This window comes from Sporobolomyces salmoneus (genome assembly GCF_050403485.1).
Source record: "Sporobolomyces salmoneus JCM6883 DNA, S_salmoneus_JCM6883_v1_ctg42, whole genome shotgun sequence".
In the NCBI taxonomy this organism is placed as follows: domain Eukaryota; kingdom Fungi; phylum Basidiomycota; class Microbotryomycetes; order Sporidiobolales; family Sporidiobolaceae; genus Sporobolomyces; species Sporobolomyces salmoneus.
In genome coordinates this window covers 76,235-94,170 of record NW_027481121.1, presented here as the reverse complement: position 1 = coordinate 94,170, position 17,936 = coordinate 76,235, and the positions used below count along the sequence as shown (strand labels likewise).

Here is a 17,936-nt window from a genome sequence, read left to right as displayed (position 1 = left end):
CCTGCTTAACTCGACCCCTCTCGAAAGTTCCACTCAGCTGCAGAACTAGTGGCGATACTGGAAGGACATGCGATGTTAGAACTACGGTTACGGTCTCGTTGGCGCTGAACAGAGGCGAATTGGAGCTTACAGCAAACGTTAAAACGGTGAGTTCATCGCTCTCACTTTTCATTCTTACTCTCTTTCGATCCCCAGGAGCCCCTAATGCAAACGGAGTAAACGACAACCAGGATGCACGATTCCAAACGTACGTCAGGTGAAATCGCTGGATAAAATACAAAATATCTCAGAAAGTGCCTCTCATGATCGATGATCAGAACACACCGGTCACCGACGGATTCGGCTACCCAGGTAAGTCTCTCTTCACACCCTCAACCCGGGCTTCTTACGGGTAGCTTATCGTGCCGACGAGCTTCAGGTTTATGTCGGTCCGGAAGGTTAGGTTCTCGGCGAAGTTCACCGATCATGCGATAGGTACTCAACCTCGGAGCTTACGCCAAGCTTTTACCAACACGAACTAGGGGAGGCAATGCGTAGAACCGAGAGATATCGATCGGAGCTTTAGGTGGAAACGCGGAACGAAGCGACTTGTCAGACGAAACACGAACAATCCCGGTAAGTCTCTATCATCCTCTCGTCGGTCAACACGAGCTAATCGAAACTACCTTCACCGTATAGCTTTGCTGGATCGCCTCGATAAGCCTCTGTTTCCCAGATTGAGCTCCCTCTACTGTCTTCCGTCATTCGCAACTTCTACCTTCGTTCGCTCCATGAACCTCTCCGGCACGTCCCAACACTCAAGCGCATTGTAAATCCTACTTTCCGTCCCTCCCCTTCTTCCGTCGGCTCCCCTTCGATTCCCTCCCTTCGCTGCGTCGATGGCTCAAATTGAAGTGCGAAGCCGAAATCGATTTCGAGCGAACTCTCGGGAGTCGAGAGGGTTGGGTCTGTTTGTAACTTGGGCAGTACTCAGAATAGCTGCATGTTTATGCTATAACTATCTTGTATTATGCTCTCCTCCTCTGCAGCGTCCGAATTCGAATCAGTCGATTACAAGTTCTCTGGCAATCTTTCACGACCGCTCACTCGAAGCGAGTGACGAATGTCTCTCCAATCTTTGCGCCCGGAGGGAGCTCTCGCTTATTACTTGCTAATGTCGGGGTGCGGACGCATCATCGGAGCACACAAAGATCGAAAATTGCGAAATGAAAAACATCAACAAAAAGAGAAAAGCTAAGTCCGTAGTAGTCTCCAGTCCCTCAATCAATCTTCCCAAACGACCAACTCCAACGTTCGGGCCGCAGAAATGTGGGTGAGTCGATTTCCAGTAGATTCCCTCTCCCATTTCAAGACGGTGCCGTCTCTCGTCATGCGGACGAGCTGTCGGGAGCGAATCTCGAGTCAATGAACGAAGTCAACGTAAAGAACTGATGCAGAGTACACGCACCTTCCATTCGAAGTTGCGATCTCCCAATTGCGGAATTGCAGCGTGACCGTCGAGCATTCCGGTCGTCGAAGGTTGCAAAGGTAAACCTTTTTCGGGATTCCAGACACCAAGTTCCATGATCGAACCGACGACTTTGACGATCTGATGAGGAGGAAGATGGAAAGCATGATCAACTCGAGCATTGCGTCGTATCGCTGAGAAAGGGTCGCTTACCTCCTCGGGGGATGCATCGACAGAAGCGGAGAAGGAGATAGATTGACTCGCACCAACCGAACTCGAGCTGTTGTCGATCATGTCAAGGTCAGCTTCTTCTCAGAGACCCAGATTGAAGTTGAAAATCTTACCTCGCATTCGAAGCTTGCGACATGTTGACATCTTCGGGTTGAACGTCTCCCCAAAGGGCATCCTCGAGTTTGCGGCGACGGAGAGGAGGTTTGGAGGAGGTACGGGTCGCAATATCGAGAGCATCAAGGTGAGCGGAAGGTTCCTCTTTCGACGGAAGCGGAGAGAGGGGGCGAGGGGTGACCTGCACCGAAGCAGCAGAAGAGAGTGCTGAGGCGGACGAAGGAGAAGGGGAAAAGCTAGCTTTACGCTTGCCGAGAGTGGGGAGGGGGAGGTCGAGTGCGTCAACCATGGAGGTATCGCGAGCGATGTCGATGTCATCTGTTCAGCCACAGAGTCAGTCTCATGCAGAGTGACCCTGAAGGCGGATCGAGCGTGACTCACCATCAACTTTCAAAAGATCTTCGGAATCATAAATTCGAAGTGCAGGGATTTTGGTTTGTTCCTGTTCGACAGGTACGTTCTCCGCTTTCGAGAGTGCTCCAACTTCCTCTTCCTCGTCCGTCTCTTCTTCACTACCGGTGTCCTCGTCGTCTTCTCCCATTCCTCCAGCAAAACAGAACTTCTCTGCGTGCGGCGGAAAGATCAGTTTGTCTTTTCGTAGACCGAGAATGGCGTGCCGAGCTTTACCTCGCGACTCGTCGGTAATCCCAGGGATCGTCTCTATATTGGGATAGTTGGCCACGACTTGAGCGGTGAAGAGCAAATTCTTTGCGGCGGAAGTCTCGGAACCCAATTGTTCAATGATCACTTTCACGAGCCTCAACTCGTTTGCGGCTTCGACGTAACGGAAGTACCTCCAGAGTCCTATAGCATAGGCACAGCGCCAAGCCCCAATCACAGATGGATAGGCGTACAAGAAGGAGGGTTTCGTTTCGGAGCGGTCGAGTTCCTTCCTGATGTAGGCCATAGTAGAAGAGGGATCGGCGTCATATAGCACACTTTGTCGGATCCTTTTGGTCTCACGCAGGAACATCTGGGCCATGTAGTTAGGCTGCTCAAAAGAAGATGATAAGAGGTGCAAGCGGGGAACCGAAAAACATGAGGCTTGTAGACTTGCCTGACTTTCGAGCGCCTTGTCGACTTCTGCTTTGGTCCAGGCTGTGTCAGACATCTCGGGTGTTGTGCTGTGAGGTTGTTGCAAGGGAAAGAGAGACTTCGACAAAAAAATACAAATTGCAATTGACTTGATTCAATTCAGAATCTTGTTCATTGACACGTTTCGACCTCCCTATAACCATCCAGTCCCCTCCGCTATGAAAGCGGTTTGTGATCCTCTCGATGTCGTCTAATCCTCTCCCTCTTCTCGGTTCTCATCTCGCGGTTTCTCTATTTCGTCTCGCGGGCTAATTGGGTTTTTCATAATCGTCCCTCTCCTTTTTACGTATGCATCACTACATTCAGTTTACTCGGGTCATCAGCTAGATCTCGTATCCTTGCAATCGCAAGTCTCACTTTGAGCCCTCTCGCTCACTCAAACTGATTTCATGGAGAACAGAATCAATTTGCACGAGACTCAACGAGCTGCTGCATTCAAGACACTCCTCCCACTCTGAAACATCTCAGGTCTCTCCTTCTTCTCAGGAGAAGACGCCGTCGACGAACTCGCTTCAATCTCCCGAGCCCCCGTCGCTCCGACCCATTGCCATCCTCGCAACTCTTCTCCGTTCTGCTCGACTTCCATGACTCGAACGTTCGAGTTTCCTTCGACAACTTTTTCGACCTTTTTCCAGAGTTGAGCTCGACGAGTCGGCGAATGAACGTGTTGGAGAACGAGATCGCGGAGGTGAGAAGGGGCGATGTGAGGGAACGGTACGAGGACTGGATCGGTGTGGTGAGAGCGTTCCTGCAGAGACTCGGAAGAGTCAGCACAGGAGAAACGATGAAGGGAGACCCTGATAGCTCACTTGACGCTGAAGTTGCACGAGAGCGGTCTGAACGAGTTCGGCGACTCGTTGCTTCTCTTGAACGCGAGCTTGCAGCTTGTAACGAAGCCAGAGCATCGACATCAAGGCCGACAGGACGCCTACAAAAGACCAAGACGTCAGTGGAACGGCAAGAGCGTACGATCGGTTGCGATGAGAGGTGACTCACCGGCGAGACCAGTTTTGTGTTTCTTCGCGGATCTGATCGCAGCGAGACGAGCTTGACACGAAAGAGGCATCTCGGCCGTCTTGCTAGCGTACCAGTAATCGTCACTACCAGTGCAACGACAGTCGTCAGGTCAATCGGAGCAAGGAACGAGAGAGAAAGCGGGACTTACCCATCTTGCCAGGTCAACACTTCTCCGTGATTGACGAGATCGTTGAGAGCCAATCGATTGAGCTCTTCAATTACTTCCTCAGAGAACGGAGACTTGGAGGCCTACGAGTCAGTCAGAAAACATCAGTCTCGTTCGCTGCGAATATAAGAAAAGCGGCAAAGCGTACCTCGTTCTCCCTCATCAACGCACTCAAGACGTTGTCCGCCTGCAGGCCATACACGAAAGCTTCCTTGTCTCCAAGTCCATCTTTCCCTGCCGTGTTCTGTTTCTTCCTCAACCTCTCCAACCCTCCACAAACGACTTCCCCTCTCCTCTTCCTCAACAACCTACTAGCTTTACTCGCCTGCATCGCGACAACCATCAATTTCTCCGTATCAGGTACGCATTTCGGTGCGATCGGTAACAATCCGCCGAGTCGAAGGGCAGAAGCTTTCGGAACGTAATCGATCGAACAACCGACGAATTTCCCAGATTGACAGAATCCGTGAGTGGGACAAGGGGTACAGGTTGGTCGGAGGTTCAAAGCGTCGAGAGTCGTGCAGAGGGAAGGAGGGAGGGAAGGGACGGCGAGAGAGGTCGAACGTTGAGAGACGAGTTGGTTTGAAGAAGAATTCGTGTCGCAGAACCCGACGGCGAGTTTCTCCTCCCTCCACCAAAGAGAGTAGACGATCGTGAGAAGTAGGATCGTCCAGCTCGAGACGCGTTTGACCGTTTGAGCGGTATCTCGAGAAAGGGCGGAAGAAGTCGAACGGAGTGCGATAGCGTTTTGTTGTTGTTTCGAAGGACGCGAGTTGGCGAGAGCGACTTGACGTTTCGAGGACGAGGTAGGAGGAGTTGGGAGAGGGAAAGATCGACGAGGAGTGTTTGCGATAGCTTGTTGTTGGGCCTTGAGTTGAGCTTGACGAGGCGAGTAAGGAAGGGGTTCCGATCGACGAGGAGTCGAGATTTGTTCACCGCGGAGGGTTTGAACGACCGGAGGAGGTGCAGGGGCTGATTCGGCAAAGAGTTCTTCCTCGTATTCCTCCTCCTCCTCATCCGGATTTCCAGCTTCGAACGGATCTCGTTCATCGATGAATTCGTCTTCCTCGATGATCAGATCTTGATCGTCCTCCATTAGCGGATCCACCTCGGGTTCACCTTGATCGTATTCGAGATCATCGATTTCCATCTCCTCAACTTCTTCTCCCTCTTCCGGCTCTTGCTCCATCCTTTGTCTCTCTCGCTCGAGTTCCAGCCTCCTGACTTCAGCTTCAGCTCTCTCCAACTCTTCCTGTTTCCTCTTCCTTTCAGCTTCTTCCTGTTTCCTCAATCTTTCCTTCTTTTGCGTCTCTTCGAATTCCTTCAACAACTTTTGAGCTTCGGGAGGAGTAGTTTTCACTTTATCCATTGGAGCCATGAACTTTACTCCGATCGGAGTCGATCCTCCTCCTAGACTAGCTCGACTCGATTTCGATTTCTTTTCTTCCTCGAGCAATCTCGAAGCAGAAGTTGAAGGTCCCATCGTTGCTCGGCGATTCGAAGTCGAAGCGGAAGATGAAGAAGATTTGCGAGCACCGTCAGGGTTCAAGAGCCTTTGACGAGCTTCTTCAGGAGTCGAAGAGGACCAGGAATTCGCAGTCGTGAGATCAGGGCGGGAGGAGGAGGCTTGAGGAGGTTTGACGGGAGACGAAACTCCGAGGGATGCTGATGAGGTAGAAGGAACAGGAGGAGGTGCGACGTCGGGATAGTCGAGTTCAGGTTCGTCGAGGTCGAAAGTAGTCGATTTGCGTGATTTGAGACGTTCAGGTCCGAGCGACGACTGTGCAGAATCATCCGATTTCAGCAAGGGCTTGCCAAGAGAGTGAGCTGAAATCGAACCTTGCTCACCTTTCTCTTCTTGGTTTCTCGACCAGGAGTTTCTTCACCTCCCGATTGGAACGGATTGTAATCACTGAATCCTCCTTCTCCTTCAGATTGAATCGTCTTGCGACGGCTCTGTTCGAGGAAACGTCGATGTACACAGTCAATATGAGAGAACAACGGGCTGTGCGTGATAGATCGACGAACCTTGAGAATCGACGAAGTACGAGGAGTTCCTTCATCTCCCGAAAGATGAGCTGAAGCTTTCCTCTTCTTCGGCGAAGTCGTTGAGCTCGGCGCTGGTTCTCCTGCAAGAGGAACTACTTCATCGTATTCCGCCGGACATTGATGCTCGACTGAGGGTTCCCGAATCTCATTCTTCCTCGAACTCTTCTTCTTCCTCGGACTAGCGATTGCTTCCTGTTCCGATTCTTGTTCCTCGGCCGCCGCCGCCGCTTCATGAGCTCTCCCGACCATGCTCTTTCGTTTACTCTTCTTCTTTTTCGCGTCTTTCCTCGAAGCGGTTGAATCTTGAGAATCTTCTGGTTGAACCGGTTGTTCGTAATCAGTGTCGAGTTCACGGAGGGATCCGTCGTGCGAGTTTCCGTCTAAAACTCCATCGTCTGATGCTCGTACTGCTGAGATGTCGGCGAGGAGTTGCTGTGACAGACGAGAGAGAGATTGTCAGATATTGAAAGAACAGAAGTTCACGATCGAGTCTCGACTCACGGGAATAAGGGGCACAATACGAGTTTTGAACAAGTTGACTAGTTCACTCTTCTTTGCGTTCGAAGTGTACGGGATCTGCAGAGGGGGAGCAGGAACAAGATGAAAGTTGTTTGTTTTGACAATCGATCAACATCTTGACAGAGCCGGTGGAAGAGCATGGGAGACAAACATACATTGTGTGCGAGTAAGATACCTCTCAACTCTGCGACCTTTGCTTTGCTAGGGTCGAAGTCTGGCAAGAGATAGGCCGGTGGAGATGACGAACTCATTTCGATGTCGACCTGGGTGAGTGCTTCTACTTGCTTGCTGAGCGTTGTCTCTTGCTGTTTGGTGTGGTCGAGTGAAAGGTGACGTAGAGTGAGAGGAGAAGAGGTGAGTTCGGTCGATCGCGCGAGACTTCGAATTCGACTTCGCGGTCTATCTCTTGTCTCCTCCCTACCTTCACTCCTAAGCCCAGGTCAGTACCTTATCTCAACTACTGTCTGCCCGCTCCCGACGCCACAGCGCTCCTACCTCCTCTTCCCTCAATTTCCCGGAATCCCCACCTTGTGCTTTCTACCTCGCTTCCTCTCCCCCCTCTGCGTCTTCTTCATTCCGCACCTACCTCGAAGGACTAAGCCGTTCAGTGACTGACCGACCGCTCACTCTTTCCCTCTTCCCGCACACTCGACCTCTCCCATCACTCAACTCCCCTGTCTCCACTCTCCTCTCCGCGTCGATTCAGCCATGCCTCGAGGATCTTGCAACTGTGGAAACGTCACTATCGACGTCGCCGACTCTGCTATGCCGAAGGAGTCAGTCCTCTGCCGTGAGTTCTTTCCTTTCGGCCCTCCAATTACCTTTCCCCGCTTCAAGCTGCTCTGACCTCCCGTTCTCAACCGTATAGACTGCAAGAACTGCCGCGCTTCGTCTGGATCGTTGTAAGCCTCCCCGCTCTGCCCTCCTCTCGCTCGCAAGAGTGTGAATATTTCGCAAGGACGGTTCGAGCTGAGACTCGTTTCTTTCTCTCTGCCGCTTCAAGGTTCACCGTGAACTACGTCATCAAGACTGACGAGATCAAGTTCAACGACGAATCGAAAGTCAACGTCTACGAAGACAAGAACACTGATTCGGGACACACCGCGATCAGGAAGTTCTGTAAAAATTGTGGATCGTGAGCTGACATTTCCCTCCTCTTTCCTGAGGTTCGATCAGAGCTGACAGTCAACGTTCGTGAGGGTGAAGTGCCATCTTGACTGGCGTGAAGGAAGCTCCTGAACAATCTTACGTCAAAGGAGGTCTCTTTAAGGTTGGAACTGTGCCTGCTCCTTCCATGGAAGTGAGTCGTTCTTTCTCTGGAGGGAGTATCCCGGTCGATACTGATGCATCGGACCCTTGACGCGCAGATCTACAAGCGCAACTTTGAATCCTGGGAGAAGGGTCACGACGGGGCGCAGCTTATCGACTAGGTACATCCGTTCTTGTTCTTTGACTCGTCTGCGGACAAATGCGCCTCTCTTCCAAACGCCTAGCTTAAATAGTCTTCTGTACCTCTCGAGCTGTCTACTATTTCGTGATTTCAAGTTGTCAAGTCAAGTCAATTCCAATTTCCATTTTCCAATTCCAGATTGATGTTCCGTTTGACTGAGTATGAGACTGAGAAGCACGGAGAGATAGGATAAATAGAGAGAGAGTACAGACTGCTGATGAGAAGAGGCAATGAGAGTGACTGATAGAGAGCGGAGCAAAGAACAAACAGATAGGGATACAGAGTGAGGGAAAGATATCGATAGAGGATCTGTGGCGTCGTGGAGTACCGCACAGCAGTATGACGAGCGGAGTGAGGCCAAACCGGGGCGAGGGAGGAGGGAGGGCGAAAGGTTGCAGAGGAACCCAATTTGTTCACCTAATTCGTCGAGGGAGCGAAAAGAGGTTTGGTCTTCCTCATCCTGACCTCCATCTTCTGCGACCAACTCAAGCTCTCCTCATTCTTGACCGAAACCAACTCGTCATCGTCGACCCAACTCCAACCTTCAATCGCCGCCGCTTCTCCTTCTCCCTCTTCGCTCGTAGCTTCGTCCCTCTTCTTCTTGACATCGAAGTAAACCTTCTTCCCTCCTCCTCCTTGAGTGCTCTTCTTCTCCAAAGCGCGCTTCTTGACTTCCTTCGCCGTAACTTGTTTGATATTCATCAAGCGCCTCTTTCCTCCTCCTTCCTCTTCGGATCCGAAACGTCCGCGACTCGGGGTCTCGGTGTGGTAACGAGAAGGTTTCGAACGATGGATCGACCGAGGAGCTAATTCAGCTGGGTGAGGTGGTGGTGGTACATCGTTGAAAACTTTTAGTTCATCTGTGCGGAAATCGGCAAGGTTAGAGGGGGCAACGCGTACGAGGAGTATAGAGGAACAGTACGACTAACAACGCTTCCAAATTAGACCATCTGGAGTCCTTCCCGGGTAAGAAGCCTGAGTCGCGAAAGTCGACGATGCGAACGCGATGAGGGCGAGCGAGAAAGCCGTGGTCAAATGCATCTTGGGTCTGCTACGCGTTTTTTTCGGTGTAGGTGAGGTGAAGTAGAGGGTAAAGCGAGCGAAATCGAAAGGTTGAGCGACGAGACGGTAGGGAAGCGAGCGGGATAGAGGGAAGTAACGAGCGACGGGGGTTAGCGAGTACGAGTTCTCGAGACTTCGCTGTTGATCTTGAAGGATGGAGGAGGGAGTAGTAGAGGATGGGAAGAGGAAGCCAAAGAAGCAAAATTCTTCCAGATTGTTACGCGACTTGTTCAATTTTCGCTCCGCGTCGTGTTGAATTCCTCAGAGTGACGGATTCTCGACTTCCCTCGATTTCTGCCTCTTGCTTCTTCCTTTTGTTCGTCGTTCTGTGGGCGATCGTTCTCGAAGGGGCAGAGAGAGTCGGGATCAGAAGGAAGAATTCGAGATGACTTCGCCTGTCCACGGAAACGACGATTCGAACGCAATGAGCTCGACCCGGTAGTCATACGGACTGCAAGTCACGCACCTCTGACGAGATCTGCGAGGAGAGTAAGCTGAGTCTTAGGGGAGAAGAAGGCTTTGGCGAGCGAAACTCTGTTGCGAAACGAGAGACGGTACATGTAAGAGTCAGCGCGAGCGCTCCCGTTCCTCCACCGGTGGAGAGGAGTGGCTGCTCACAAGTCTGCGAACACCAGGCTGAACGGCAAAGGTTCGTTCTAAGCGAAAAGTCGACAATATCTAGTCAGTCAGCGCCACGTTTCCCTCCTCGATGGAGCTTACTCACCTGGAGATGGAGATGAGGAGCAGCAAGGTGTTTTTGATTCTGACACTGCCGGAAGTGGACCTTGTCTGTGCTCGAAGTGGCTCATTCGTCAGCACGAGTCCATTGCTCGAGAGAACAGTGTGACGTACACGGCAACCTCGCTGGACTCTTGAGACGGAGCAGCAATGCAAAGAGAGGGAACGAGTTGAGGGCTTGAATCGCGACGCTGAATCCAGTTTGAACTGCGACTAAGGTCAATCTCGACTGGAACCCGAACGCTCAGGCGTCAGCGTCGAGATCTCGAGCGAGGTAAGAGAAAACTGACGGAAGCAAAGGCGAGATAGAATGCAACGATTGTCGGGAAGAGAAAGATGAGAGTGACGAAAAGAATCGTTCCAAGGAGAAGCGCATCGACGGAATAGGTTGCTGGTTCGGTCCTCGCTCGCAGAGGATTGTACTTTTTGCCTGTGAGTGATGAGTATGATCAGCTCCAGCACCGTGGACTCGCTTTGATTCGGGACATACCTCGGAATACGTTGAAAAGGGCTGAAAGTCCGACGAGACTCCAGCGGTATACAAGTGTCGCAGCGACGTAACAGCTGAAGAAGGGGAAAGTGAGGAGGTGGAGGAGATCCAGGGCGAGAGCGAGAAGGAGAGATGCGCCTCCGACGTAGCCCAAGGTTGCGAAAACTTCGAGGAGCGAGGGAAGACGAGGCAGGAGAGGAACGAGTATGACTGTCAACGCGCACATCTCGCTCGTCAGTAAGGAACGGTCGTCGTAAGAGAGTAGTCGAAAGCTCACAGTTGTCCCAGAGTCGTGAGAGGAAGAGGAACGATCCGCAGATGAGCGAGGATAATTCGTTGTTGAGCTTGACTCCGGCTGGCCAGTCGTTTAGCCACTCAAGTAGTTCTCTCAAGTATCCTGAGACGTAGGTCTGAAGCGATCTCAGGCGTCAGCTCGCCCCAGGCCGCGTGAAAATCGAAGGGGAACTCACTTGAACGAACGTTTCGACGAGGTGGCTCAGGTATTCCGAGTTATCGCGAACAAGGGTAGATAGGGCATAGCCGACAATCAAGTCGTTTGCGGTGAGCCAAACTGTATTCCACGTTCTGCGTGTGACTCCAAACCCTGTTGGACCTGTGGCGCTTCCGAAAGTTCGAGAGGAAGCAAGTGACTCACCGGATGTAGTTTGCGTGAGCTTCCAATTTCTTCGAGCTATCGTTAGGGCCGCTGGAACCCAGACGGAGGTAGCGGAGATAGTGTTGAGGGGCATCGCCGAGAAGCTCGAGTCGCGTCACGATCTGACGAGCTGAAGAAGAAAGTGTCGCGACGCTCAAGTCAGCATTCACTTCAAGTAGACATGAGGAGATCGCTCACCTGCTATTGAATGATCGCGAAGAGCGCCGACGAAAGGCAAACGAAACGAGAGAATTGCGGCGTTGACTCCGAACCCAGCCCGTAAAAATCTGGCTACAAGGGACAGAGCCCTATACTCTGAAGACGTGGAGACTTGTGCCGGATCGCTACGTTGTAGAAGTCGGCTTATTGACGGACTGGTGTTGATCTGTCAAATAAAGTGCACGTCAGCGACGATTCCTCCTTGACGGCACGCGACTTGCCAACTCACCAGACAAACGACCTGATCGATTGTAGATGATTCTGCACTAGGGGTCAGAGGAGAGCTCGGTGAAGAGTGAACGCGTCCGAACGAACTCGAGCACGGGTCGGATCCTTGTTCACATTTCGTGAGGTCGAGGGGTATTGGGCTGAGCGATAGTAGCTCGAGTCGACGGAGAGGTGAATAGAATGTAACGGAAGGTGACCACGGCGGATTGAGGTCGGAAGGGATGGTTGGGGGAGACCCTTTGCGAAGTTTCAGAACGAAGAGTTCTGCAACGGCGTCGTCGAGTTCTTCCGGGTCGTCCTGTCTGGAGAGACGTCCGATTAGTCTGAGATCCGTCTTGCGTTTCTCGTTGATTTGCTGAACCCTTTCCACAGCCCTTTCGAGCTCCTCCTCGATAATTCCTGCGACCAGCGTGATCTCTCCCCTTCGCCATCCATACAGAAATCCCTGACGTTGTTTCCGGGTCTTGTAGAGGGTGTCGGGCAAGTAAAGACTCGGCATCATCGGTGGAAGGGGCGGGCAGAGTGATAGGAGAGTCGACAGGGGAAAGATCGGAGGCGACCGCTTAGAAAACTAGCTCAGAAGCTCCCTCTTCTCTGCAAGTGTTGATTTGCGCTTAGCTTGTAGCCCTTGTCTTTGCCCTAGACGGAGAGAAGAGAGAGATGAGCGAGGGAAAGTTGATTGAAGATCAAGATGAACTCACGATTTGAGCGAGCGGGAGAGCGAATTGGCGGGTCCCGATGACCAGTAGAGCTGTTAGTATGGCGGTCAGAAATAAGCCGACCCAGGCGGGGATCATTCGAGACGAGGAGAGGGCAAGATGTCCGAGAAGCGGAGTCTGCTTTCGGCTCCCTAGCATTCACGACCCTTTCGGCTGAAGCCTCGATACTGTCACCGACCAGTGAACGATGTCCTTCGGAAGACCGTCCAACTCTGCCTTCTCCCTCGGAGGTGCTCCTCCTCTCAAAGGAAGTTTCCCTCTCGATCATGACGGTTAGTCTATCCTCCACCGACGCTACAATCTGTGGGAGAGATGCTGACTAATCCCTGTTCCAATCTCTGCTTCTTTACGCACCTTCACTGTTCTCGAATTTCTCGACGATCTACATTTCGCAACGTCTAGGCGAATGCAAGGAAGCGATGATGAAGTACCTCAAGTGTATGAAGGAGAACAAACAGCAAAGTACGGAATGTAGGCCTTTGTCGAAAGCGTACCTGGCGTGTCGAATGGACAAGTTGAGTTTTACTTTTTCGCTCTGGCTTTCCTGTCCCTCTCCCGGCTTATCAGTTCCGCTCTTCGCTCGAAAACATACTGACGACATTTGTCACGCTGATTCAGAGGCTTGATGGAACGGACAGAATGGGACATGCTCGGATTCCAAGACGGAGTCGACGCAAGCGCAAAACCGAAACATACTCAAGGACCGACAGAGTCAGGACGATAGAACACCGCTTTCGCCTCGCAGTAATATGTATCATATCACAGTGTTGTATCTCTAGAACCCCTCGCAACTCCCGCTCAATCATTCTGCAAGCCTCAAATCCGAAGAACTGAGCTTGGCCAGGATCCCAGCAATGGCTGTTTCGCTTCTCTGACCCACACCCTGCATCCTCTTTCACATATGCGACTATGCTATATTCTCCGAGCCATGAACGTCGAGTTAGATTCACGCGGACCGCGTTCACGAACACTGTACGGTTTTCTCGTTGGATCGCCGTCGTTTCGTTGCGAAATATTTTGTAAAATGCACTCGCGATCGTCCCTGCGATAGTACTCGTGCAGCTTCTTTCAAAACGGAGCCTGCTCTGCTCCTTTGCCCTGCGAAGTCGCCAGGCTGACGCGAAATCGAGTTCCGATCGTGAGCGGCGCTGCCTGCGAAAGATATTTGACCTCTTGTTTCTCACGCATACGAAGCGTTTCTCCCCGAATGTCGACACCTGAGTACGATACGATCATCATAGGCGGTGGACCTGGCGGAATCACGGCCCTCAAGACGCAGAACGAGGCTGGCGCGAATTGCATCCTGTTCGAAGCCGAGGAGCAAATCGGCGGTACATTCAGATACAGGGCGTACGAGAACAGTGAACTGGTATCCTCGTAAGCCTCTATCGTCTGCGTCCAGTCGATCTCCTTCCGGCTGACCATTCCCCACTTGGCCCTTCTCGCTGTTCCAGGAAGCAATTGACGGCCTTTACCGACTATCGTTTCTCAGCAGCACAGGGAGATCATGTGTCGCTACCGGAGTATTGTGCTTACCTGGAGAGGTATGCGACGCACTTCAACCTTTGGGACGACATCAACACGAAGAGCAGAGTTGTCGGAGTCGAGAAGAAGGATGGACTGCATCATGTCACAGTACGACGACGAGGCGAAGAAGGTGAGTCGAGCGGGGAGAGACGAGAAGGGAAAGAGGGAACCAGGCTGAACTTTTCTTCGTTTCAGAGACGAAAACCTACACCTCTCGCTACCTCATCATTTGTACCGGTTTACACTGCATTCCGAATATCCCGACGATCCCAGGAATGGATCACTTCAAGAGTCTACCCGGAAAGCAAGTGATGCACTCGTCGGAACACAAGGAACGGAATACTTTGAAGGGGAAAAAAGTTATGATCCTCGGGACTGGAGAAACGGGAATGGATCTCGCTTACGAGAGTATCAAGGCTGGAGCCGAGGAGATTTATCTCTGCTCGAGAGGCGGGTAAGGTACTTCCTCCATTGTCCAGAAACGTCGGTTGACCTTTTCCTCTTCACACAGATTCTTATCGTTCCCCAAAGTTCTCAACAACTTCACCCTCTTCGGCACAACATTCGACGGCAATCTTTCTATCGATGGGCTCATCACCAATTTGTTCGAAACGACCTACGTGCATAGATGGGTCAAACAAATTCACCTGCGCTGGTAAGTCGGAGATATCCTTTTGCTGGTCTCTTCCTTTTCCCCCTGTTATCTGCGCTTCTTCATCGTCTTCAGAGTCTACTTTGCTAAGTCCTCGAACCAACACGTTTAGGTTCGTCTCCGACTTCATCATCAAACGAGTTTTGTGGCTTTTGACGGGTACCCAAGCTGGGTAAGCTGAGCCAATCTCTCTCTTGCCTCGAGTATAGCTGATCGTACTCTTTGCACAGGTGCAATCAATGGGTCGGAGAGCTGCCTGAAGAGAGGCTAGGCAGAGGTGAGGCATCTTTCAGCTCTCTGAGAACAAAGCTCACCCACTGACAAGCTGATCTTCTGTTTCTTCCCGAACAATATAGCTTACGTCTTCCTCAACAAGTCGCACAAAGCATCAACCTACCTCAATCGGCCTTACAAGAACCGATCAAAGTTGCTCTCGTGGATCAGCGAATACCACGATCCGGAAGAAGACGCTGAAACCCCTGGACACGTCGAGATGGCGCCCTTTCCGACCGGAGTATCGGAAGATGGGCGATTTGAATTCGACTGGGACAAGTGCGAAGCGCGAGGTGGAAGCTGGAAGAAAGTTCGTCAAAGATTAGAAAAGAGGTCCATCGAACCCGAGTGAGTGTTCCGGGCCAAGCTCGTCAAGTTTTCGCGATTGCTGACGATATTCTCGACTCAGTCTCGTCATCTATGCCTCTGGTTACCGACAAGAATTCTCCTCGTGGCTCTCTCCTTCGTATCCTCGTCCCTGGGATTGCTCGGTTCGAGATATCGTCTCGCCTTCCGATCCTACCGTCGCATTCTTAGGCTTCGTAAGACCAGGAGTTGGAGCAATCCCACCTATCAGTGAGTTACAAGCGATGTGGATCACCGCGCTTTGGAACAAACCGCAATCGAAACTCGCGAGAAATGGACTTTCGATGGACCGACCGAGCTACTACCTTCTGTCAAAGGAGGAGTCGAGGATCAAGTACGGGGTTGACCATTCGACGTACCAATCGACACTCGCGGACGACTTCGGAGGTTTACCCGGATTAGGAGAATTGTTGCGAGTCCACGGATGGTTCATCACGTTCATCTACTGCTTCTCGGCGAGCTTTACGAGTCACTACAGATTGTTACCTTCGTCTCCGTTCTACTCGAAGGAGATGGTAGAAGTCGAAACTGGCGAACTCTACGACACGGTCAAAAGGAGAGGATTGCTCGGTAATGTCAGTATGGGACTTGTGCCGATGGTGTTTTACGGGCTCGTCAATGTAAGCTGTCATAGCTCTCCTTCTGTCTGTCCCGTGTTGGTCTCGCTAACTGACTTTATCCGTATTTTTGCAGTTGGCGGCTTTCGCTCTCGAGATTCTCTGGATCGCCCTCGGACGACCTGACGTGATCGGAATTTACAAGAAGTTACGAGGAAAGGAAGGGGAGAAGCTTATGACGGAAGACAAGAAGGAGTTGGTAAAAGAGGCGAAAAAGAATACGGCGCTGCGAAACTGATCTGGGTCAAGGAGGAGGGTTCAAGTTGCACTACTGTTGTCTCTTGTAATGTTCTCAATGTTGCCTTAGCCCCTTCCACTTGAACTAGTCATCACTATGGCTTCGAATGAGAACTCGCTGAGCAAAAACCGAAAGAGTGCACATCTCTCGGCCTCGGGGAGGCGATCTTGAGGGGCAGCGCGAAGAATACACAAGTCAACGTGTCGAATGCTGTGCATGCTCGAGTTCAGGGCAATAGAAGTGTCGAGATCGATTTGCGCGAGAACCTTTTCTGAGACAACGTGCGATACTTGGTTGATCATTCGGGGTTGTCTGTAGCCTCGGCTGTGCTCGCTTCGCCACCAGCGTTGTCAAATCTGATCGGCGATATTCTGCTGATCATTCACACTCTGTTGGTGATTGTGACCTGAAATTTTCTCGAAAGGCGAACAGGCGAAGTATTTTCGCTAAGTCTTTTCTGTTCGATTCCAGATCACAATTCCTTACGCACCATAAACGAGCCTGAATAGGTCCTCTCAAGCTCGCGCGAGATCGAGAAATCGGAGAAACAGCTCAGAACAGATCAAGTTCGTTTTTGCACACCCCTCCAACTACATCGTTCCTGCCCAACTCGAGTACCCACTAATCCCTGAGCCAAGATATAGGACGACGGTGCAGCTCTCTGCTTTCCCGATGCAGAGAGTTGTTCGCCGATCGTTTCGAGAGATGGCGCATTTGAGACTGATTCGTGGAGGTCGTCGACAAGGTGAAAGGAATGCAAGAGAGTAGAGTCGATAGTCTGCCCACATGTATCGCGCATCGGACGCTACCAGGTGTTGTGATGAAGTTTTACCTTTGAACGTTCCCATTTCTTTCGAGACCGACGTCTGCCGCCGGTGGAATAGCCGTCATAGCTGAGTCTTCTCGTCTGAACATTCGAGAAGACTCCTGTTCTAGAGACGTCGGGAGGAGGGCGTTACCCCGGTTGGAGTGAGGGAATCGGTTGATTTTGCGAAATGCTGAAGTCTCTTCCTTTACCAGGCAACCCAATTTCCCCTTCTCTGGATAAAGCGATGACCCAGCCGATGATGAGAGCGTACGTGGCGGTGAAAACGAGAGAGTAAATGGTTCAGCGAGCGCAGGCCTGAGGAAAGTCGAAGGAGGGGAACGTTGAAGAGGTCGTGGTGTTGTCCCGCGGGTTCGGCAATTGTGAGCGCGAGGATTGAGGTCATTCTGGAGACTGATACAGCAAGGACGGAACCGTGTGCTCTGGTCTTGAGGTGAACTGGTCCTGATATAGAACGACCGAAAACATCGTCAGTTTGCGCGGCCGGAGTGCGGACGAGGGATGAGAAGACCACTTACGAAGAGCAAGGAAGTCCAGGCGAACATATAGAAGGTCTTGTGTGAGCGGAAGAGGAAGGGTTGGCGAGGAGTCATGGGCGAAATTTGGACTTGGAGAAAGAAAAAAATCCGAATCCTCTCTCTCATCTCTTCACCTCCTACGCTCCAACTCATCTCGCCTTCAACCTCTCTATCATCGCAACACTTCTCAAGATGCTCTAGTACCTCTCAGCAATCTCTCCCCGGCTCTCACGTCTACTCTGGACGGATATCCGACCATTGATGATGAAGACAGATTCGCAACGCTAGAGAGCTTTCAGAGGGACAATTCCGTGAGTGAACGTACTCTCATCGTACTAACTCTATACTGGACTGGTCGCCGGAGAAGGGCGTACGTGGAGAAGAGGAAGTTGATTTAACCAAAGTGAGGGGAGGGATAAGGGTTGACGGTGCGCGCTGATCTTCTACGGATGTCACCCTGTAGACGAGGTTTATGAGGAGTCGAAGCCGGAAGCATCTAGCCCGAGTATAGACGAGAGCTAAACCTGATTTCACATTCCTAGCTGTCGCCTCATCTGCTGTTTCCTACTCGCCGAATCTCTCCCCTGCTAGTGCTGGGAGGCGTTCTGGCTGTATGATCAGGTGAGTCGATTTACAAACGGGTCAATCTGGCTTGTGTCAAGTCCTGTCGAAAGTAGTTTCTGACTCGAAGCTCTTTCGAGGTCCAAAGGAACGATAGCT

General features: G+C 51.6%; 7 protein-coding genes across 7 annotated transcripts; 3 read left to right on the top strand and 4 right to left on the bottom strand.

Moving 5' to 3' along the window:
* Positions 1-1,263: 1,263 nt before the first annotated feature.
* Positions 1,264-2,699, bottom strand: JCM6883_001129 (uncharacterized protein; the record flags this gene model as incomplete). Its single annotated transcript, XM_076633666.1, has 6 exons — positions 1,264-1,380; positions 1,448-1,588; positions 1,661-1,727; positions 1,792-2,110; positions 2,174-2,356; positions 2,420-2,699. 6 exons carry the CDS (start codon positions 2,697-2,699, stop codon positions 1,264-1,266), a joined length of 1,107 nt encoding a protein of 368 aa, XP_076486360.1.
* A 606-nt stretch (positions 2,700-3,305) lies between these two features.
* On the bottom strand, positions 3,306-6,889 carry JCM6883_001128 (uncharacterized protein; the record flags this gene model as incomplete). Its single annotated transcript, XM_076633665.1, has 8 exons — positions 3,306-3,635; positions 3,697-3,815; positions 3,884-3,987; positions 4,053-4,153; positions 4,219-5,850; positions 5,919-6,551; positions 6,621-6,695; positions 6,794-6,889. The coding sequence occupies 8 exons, from the start codon at positions 6,887-6,889 to the stop codon at positions 3,306-3,308; spliced, it is 3,090 nt and encodes a 1,029-aa protein (XP_076486359.1).
* Positions 6,890-7,346: 457 nt separating this feature from the next.
* JCM6883_001127 (GFA family protein) lies at positions 7,347-8,068 on the top strand (the record flags this gene model as incomplete). Its single annotated transcript, XM_076633664.1, has 5 exons — positions 7,347-7,428; positions 7,507-7,540; positions 7,642-7,773; positions 7,845-7,938; positions 8,006-8,068. 5 exons carry the CDS (start codon positions 7,347-7,349, stop codon positions 8,066-8,068), a joined length of 405 nt encoding a protein of 134 aa, XP_076486358.1.
* A 437-nt stretch (positions 8,069-8,505) lies between these two features.
* On the bottom strand, positions 8,506-9,129 carry JCM6883_001126 (uncharacterized protein; the record flags this gene model as incomplete). The annotated part of the gene is made up of 2 exons (XM_076633663.1): positions 8,506-8,948; positions 9,018-9,129. The coding sequence occupies 2 exons, from the start codon at positions 9,127-9,129 to the stop codon at positions 8,506-8,508; spliced, it is 555 nt and encodes a 184-aa protein (XP_076486357.1).
* Positions 9,130-9,516: 387 nt separating this feature from the next.
* Positions 9,517-11,979, bottom strand: GPI1 (phosphatidylinositol N-acetylglucosaminyltransferase; the record flags this gene model as incomplete). Its single annotated transcript, XM_076633662.1, has 12 exons — positions 9,517-9,545; positions 9,617-9,684; positions 9,769-9,806; positions 9,875-9,939; positions 10,003-10,117; positions 10,179-10,318; positions 10,379-10,588; positions 10,656-10,788; positions 10,849-10,963; positions 11,034-11,163; positions 11,232-11,418; positions 11,482-11,979. The coding sequence occupies 12 exons, from the start codon at positions 11,977-11,979 to the stop codon at positions 9,517-9,519; spliced, it is 1,728 nt and encodes a 575-aa protein (XP_076486356.1).
* Positions 11,980-12,386: 407 nt separating this feature from the next.
* COX19 (Cox19p) lies at positions 12,387-12,923 on the top strand (the record flags this gene model as incomplete). The annotated part of the gene is made up of 3 exons (XM_076633661.1): positions 12,387-12,471; positions 12,602-12,713; positions 12,818-12,923. 3 exons carry the CDS (start codon positions 12,387-12,389, stop codon positions 12,921-12,923), a joined length of 303 nt encoding a protein of 100 aa, XP_076486355.1.
* A 483-nt stretch (positions 12,924-13,406) lies between these two features.
* Positions 13,407-15,872, top strand: JCM6883_001123 (uncharacterized protein; the record flags this gene model as incomplete). Its single annotated transcript, XM_076633660.1, has 9 exons — positions 13,407-13,576; positions 13,654-13,856; positions 13,922-14,180; positions 14,238-14,381; positions 14,491-14,550; positions 14,609-14,655; positions 14,735-14,999; positions 15,061-15,637; positions 15,711-15,872. The coding sequence occupies 9 exons, from the start codon at positions 13,407-13,409 to the stop codon at positions 15,870-15,872; spliced, it is 1,887 nt and encodes a 628-aa protein (XP_076486354.1).
* Between the last annotated feature and the right edge of the window lie 2,064 nt (positions 15,873-17,936).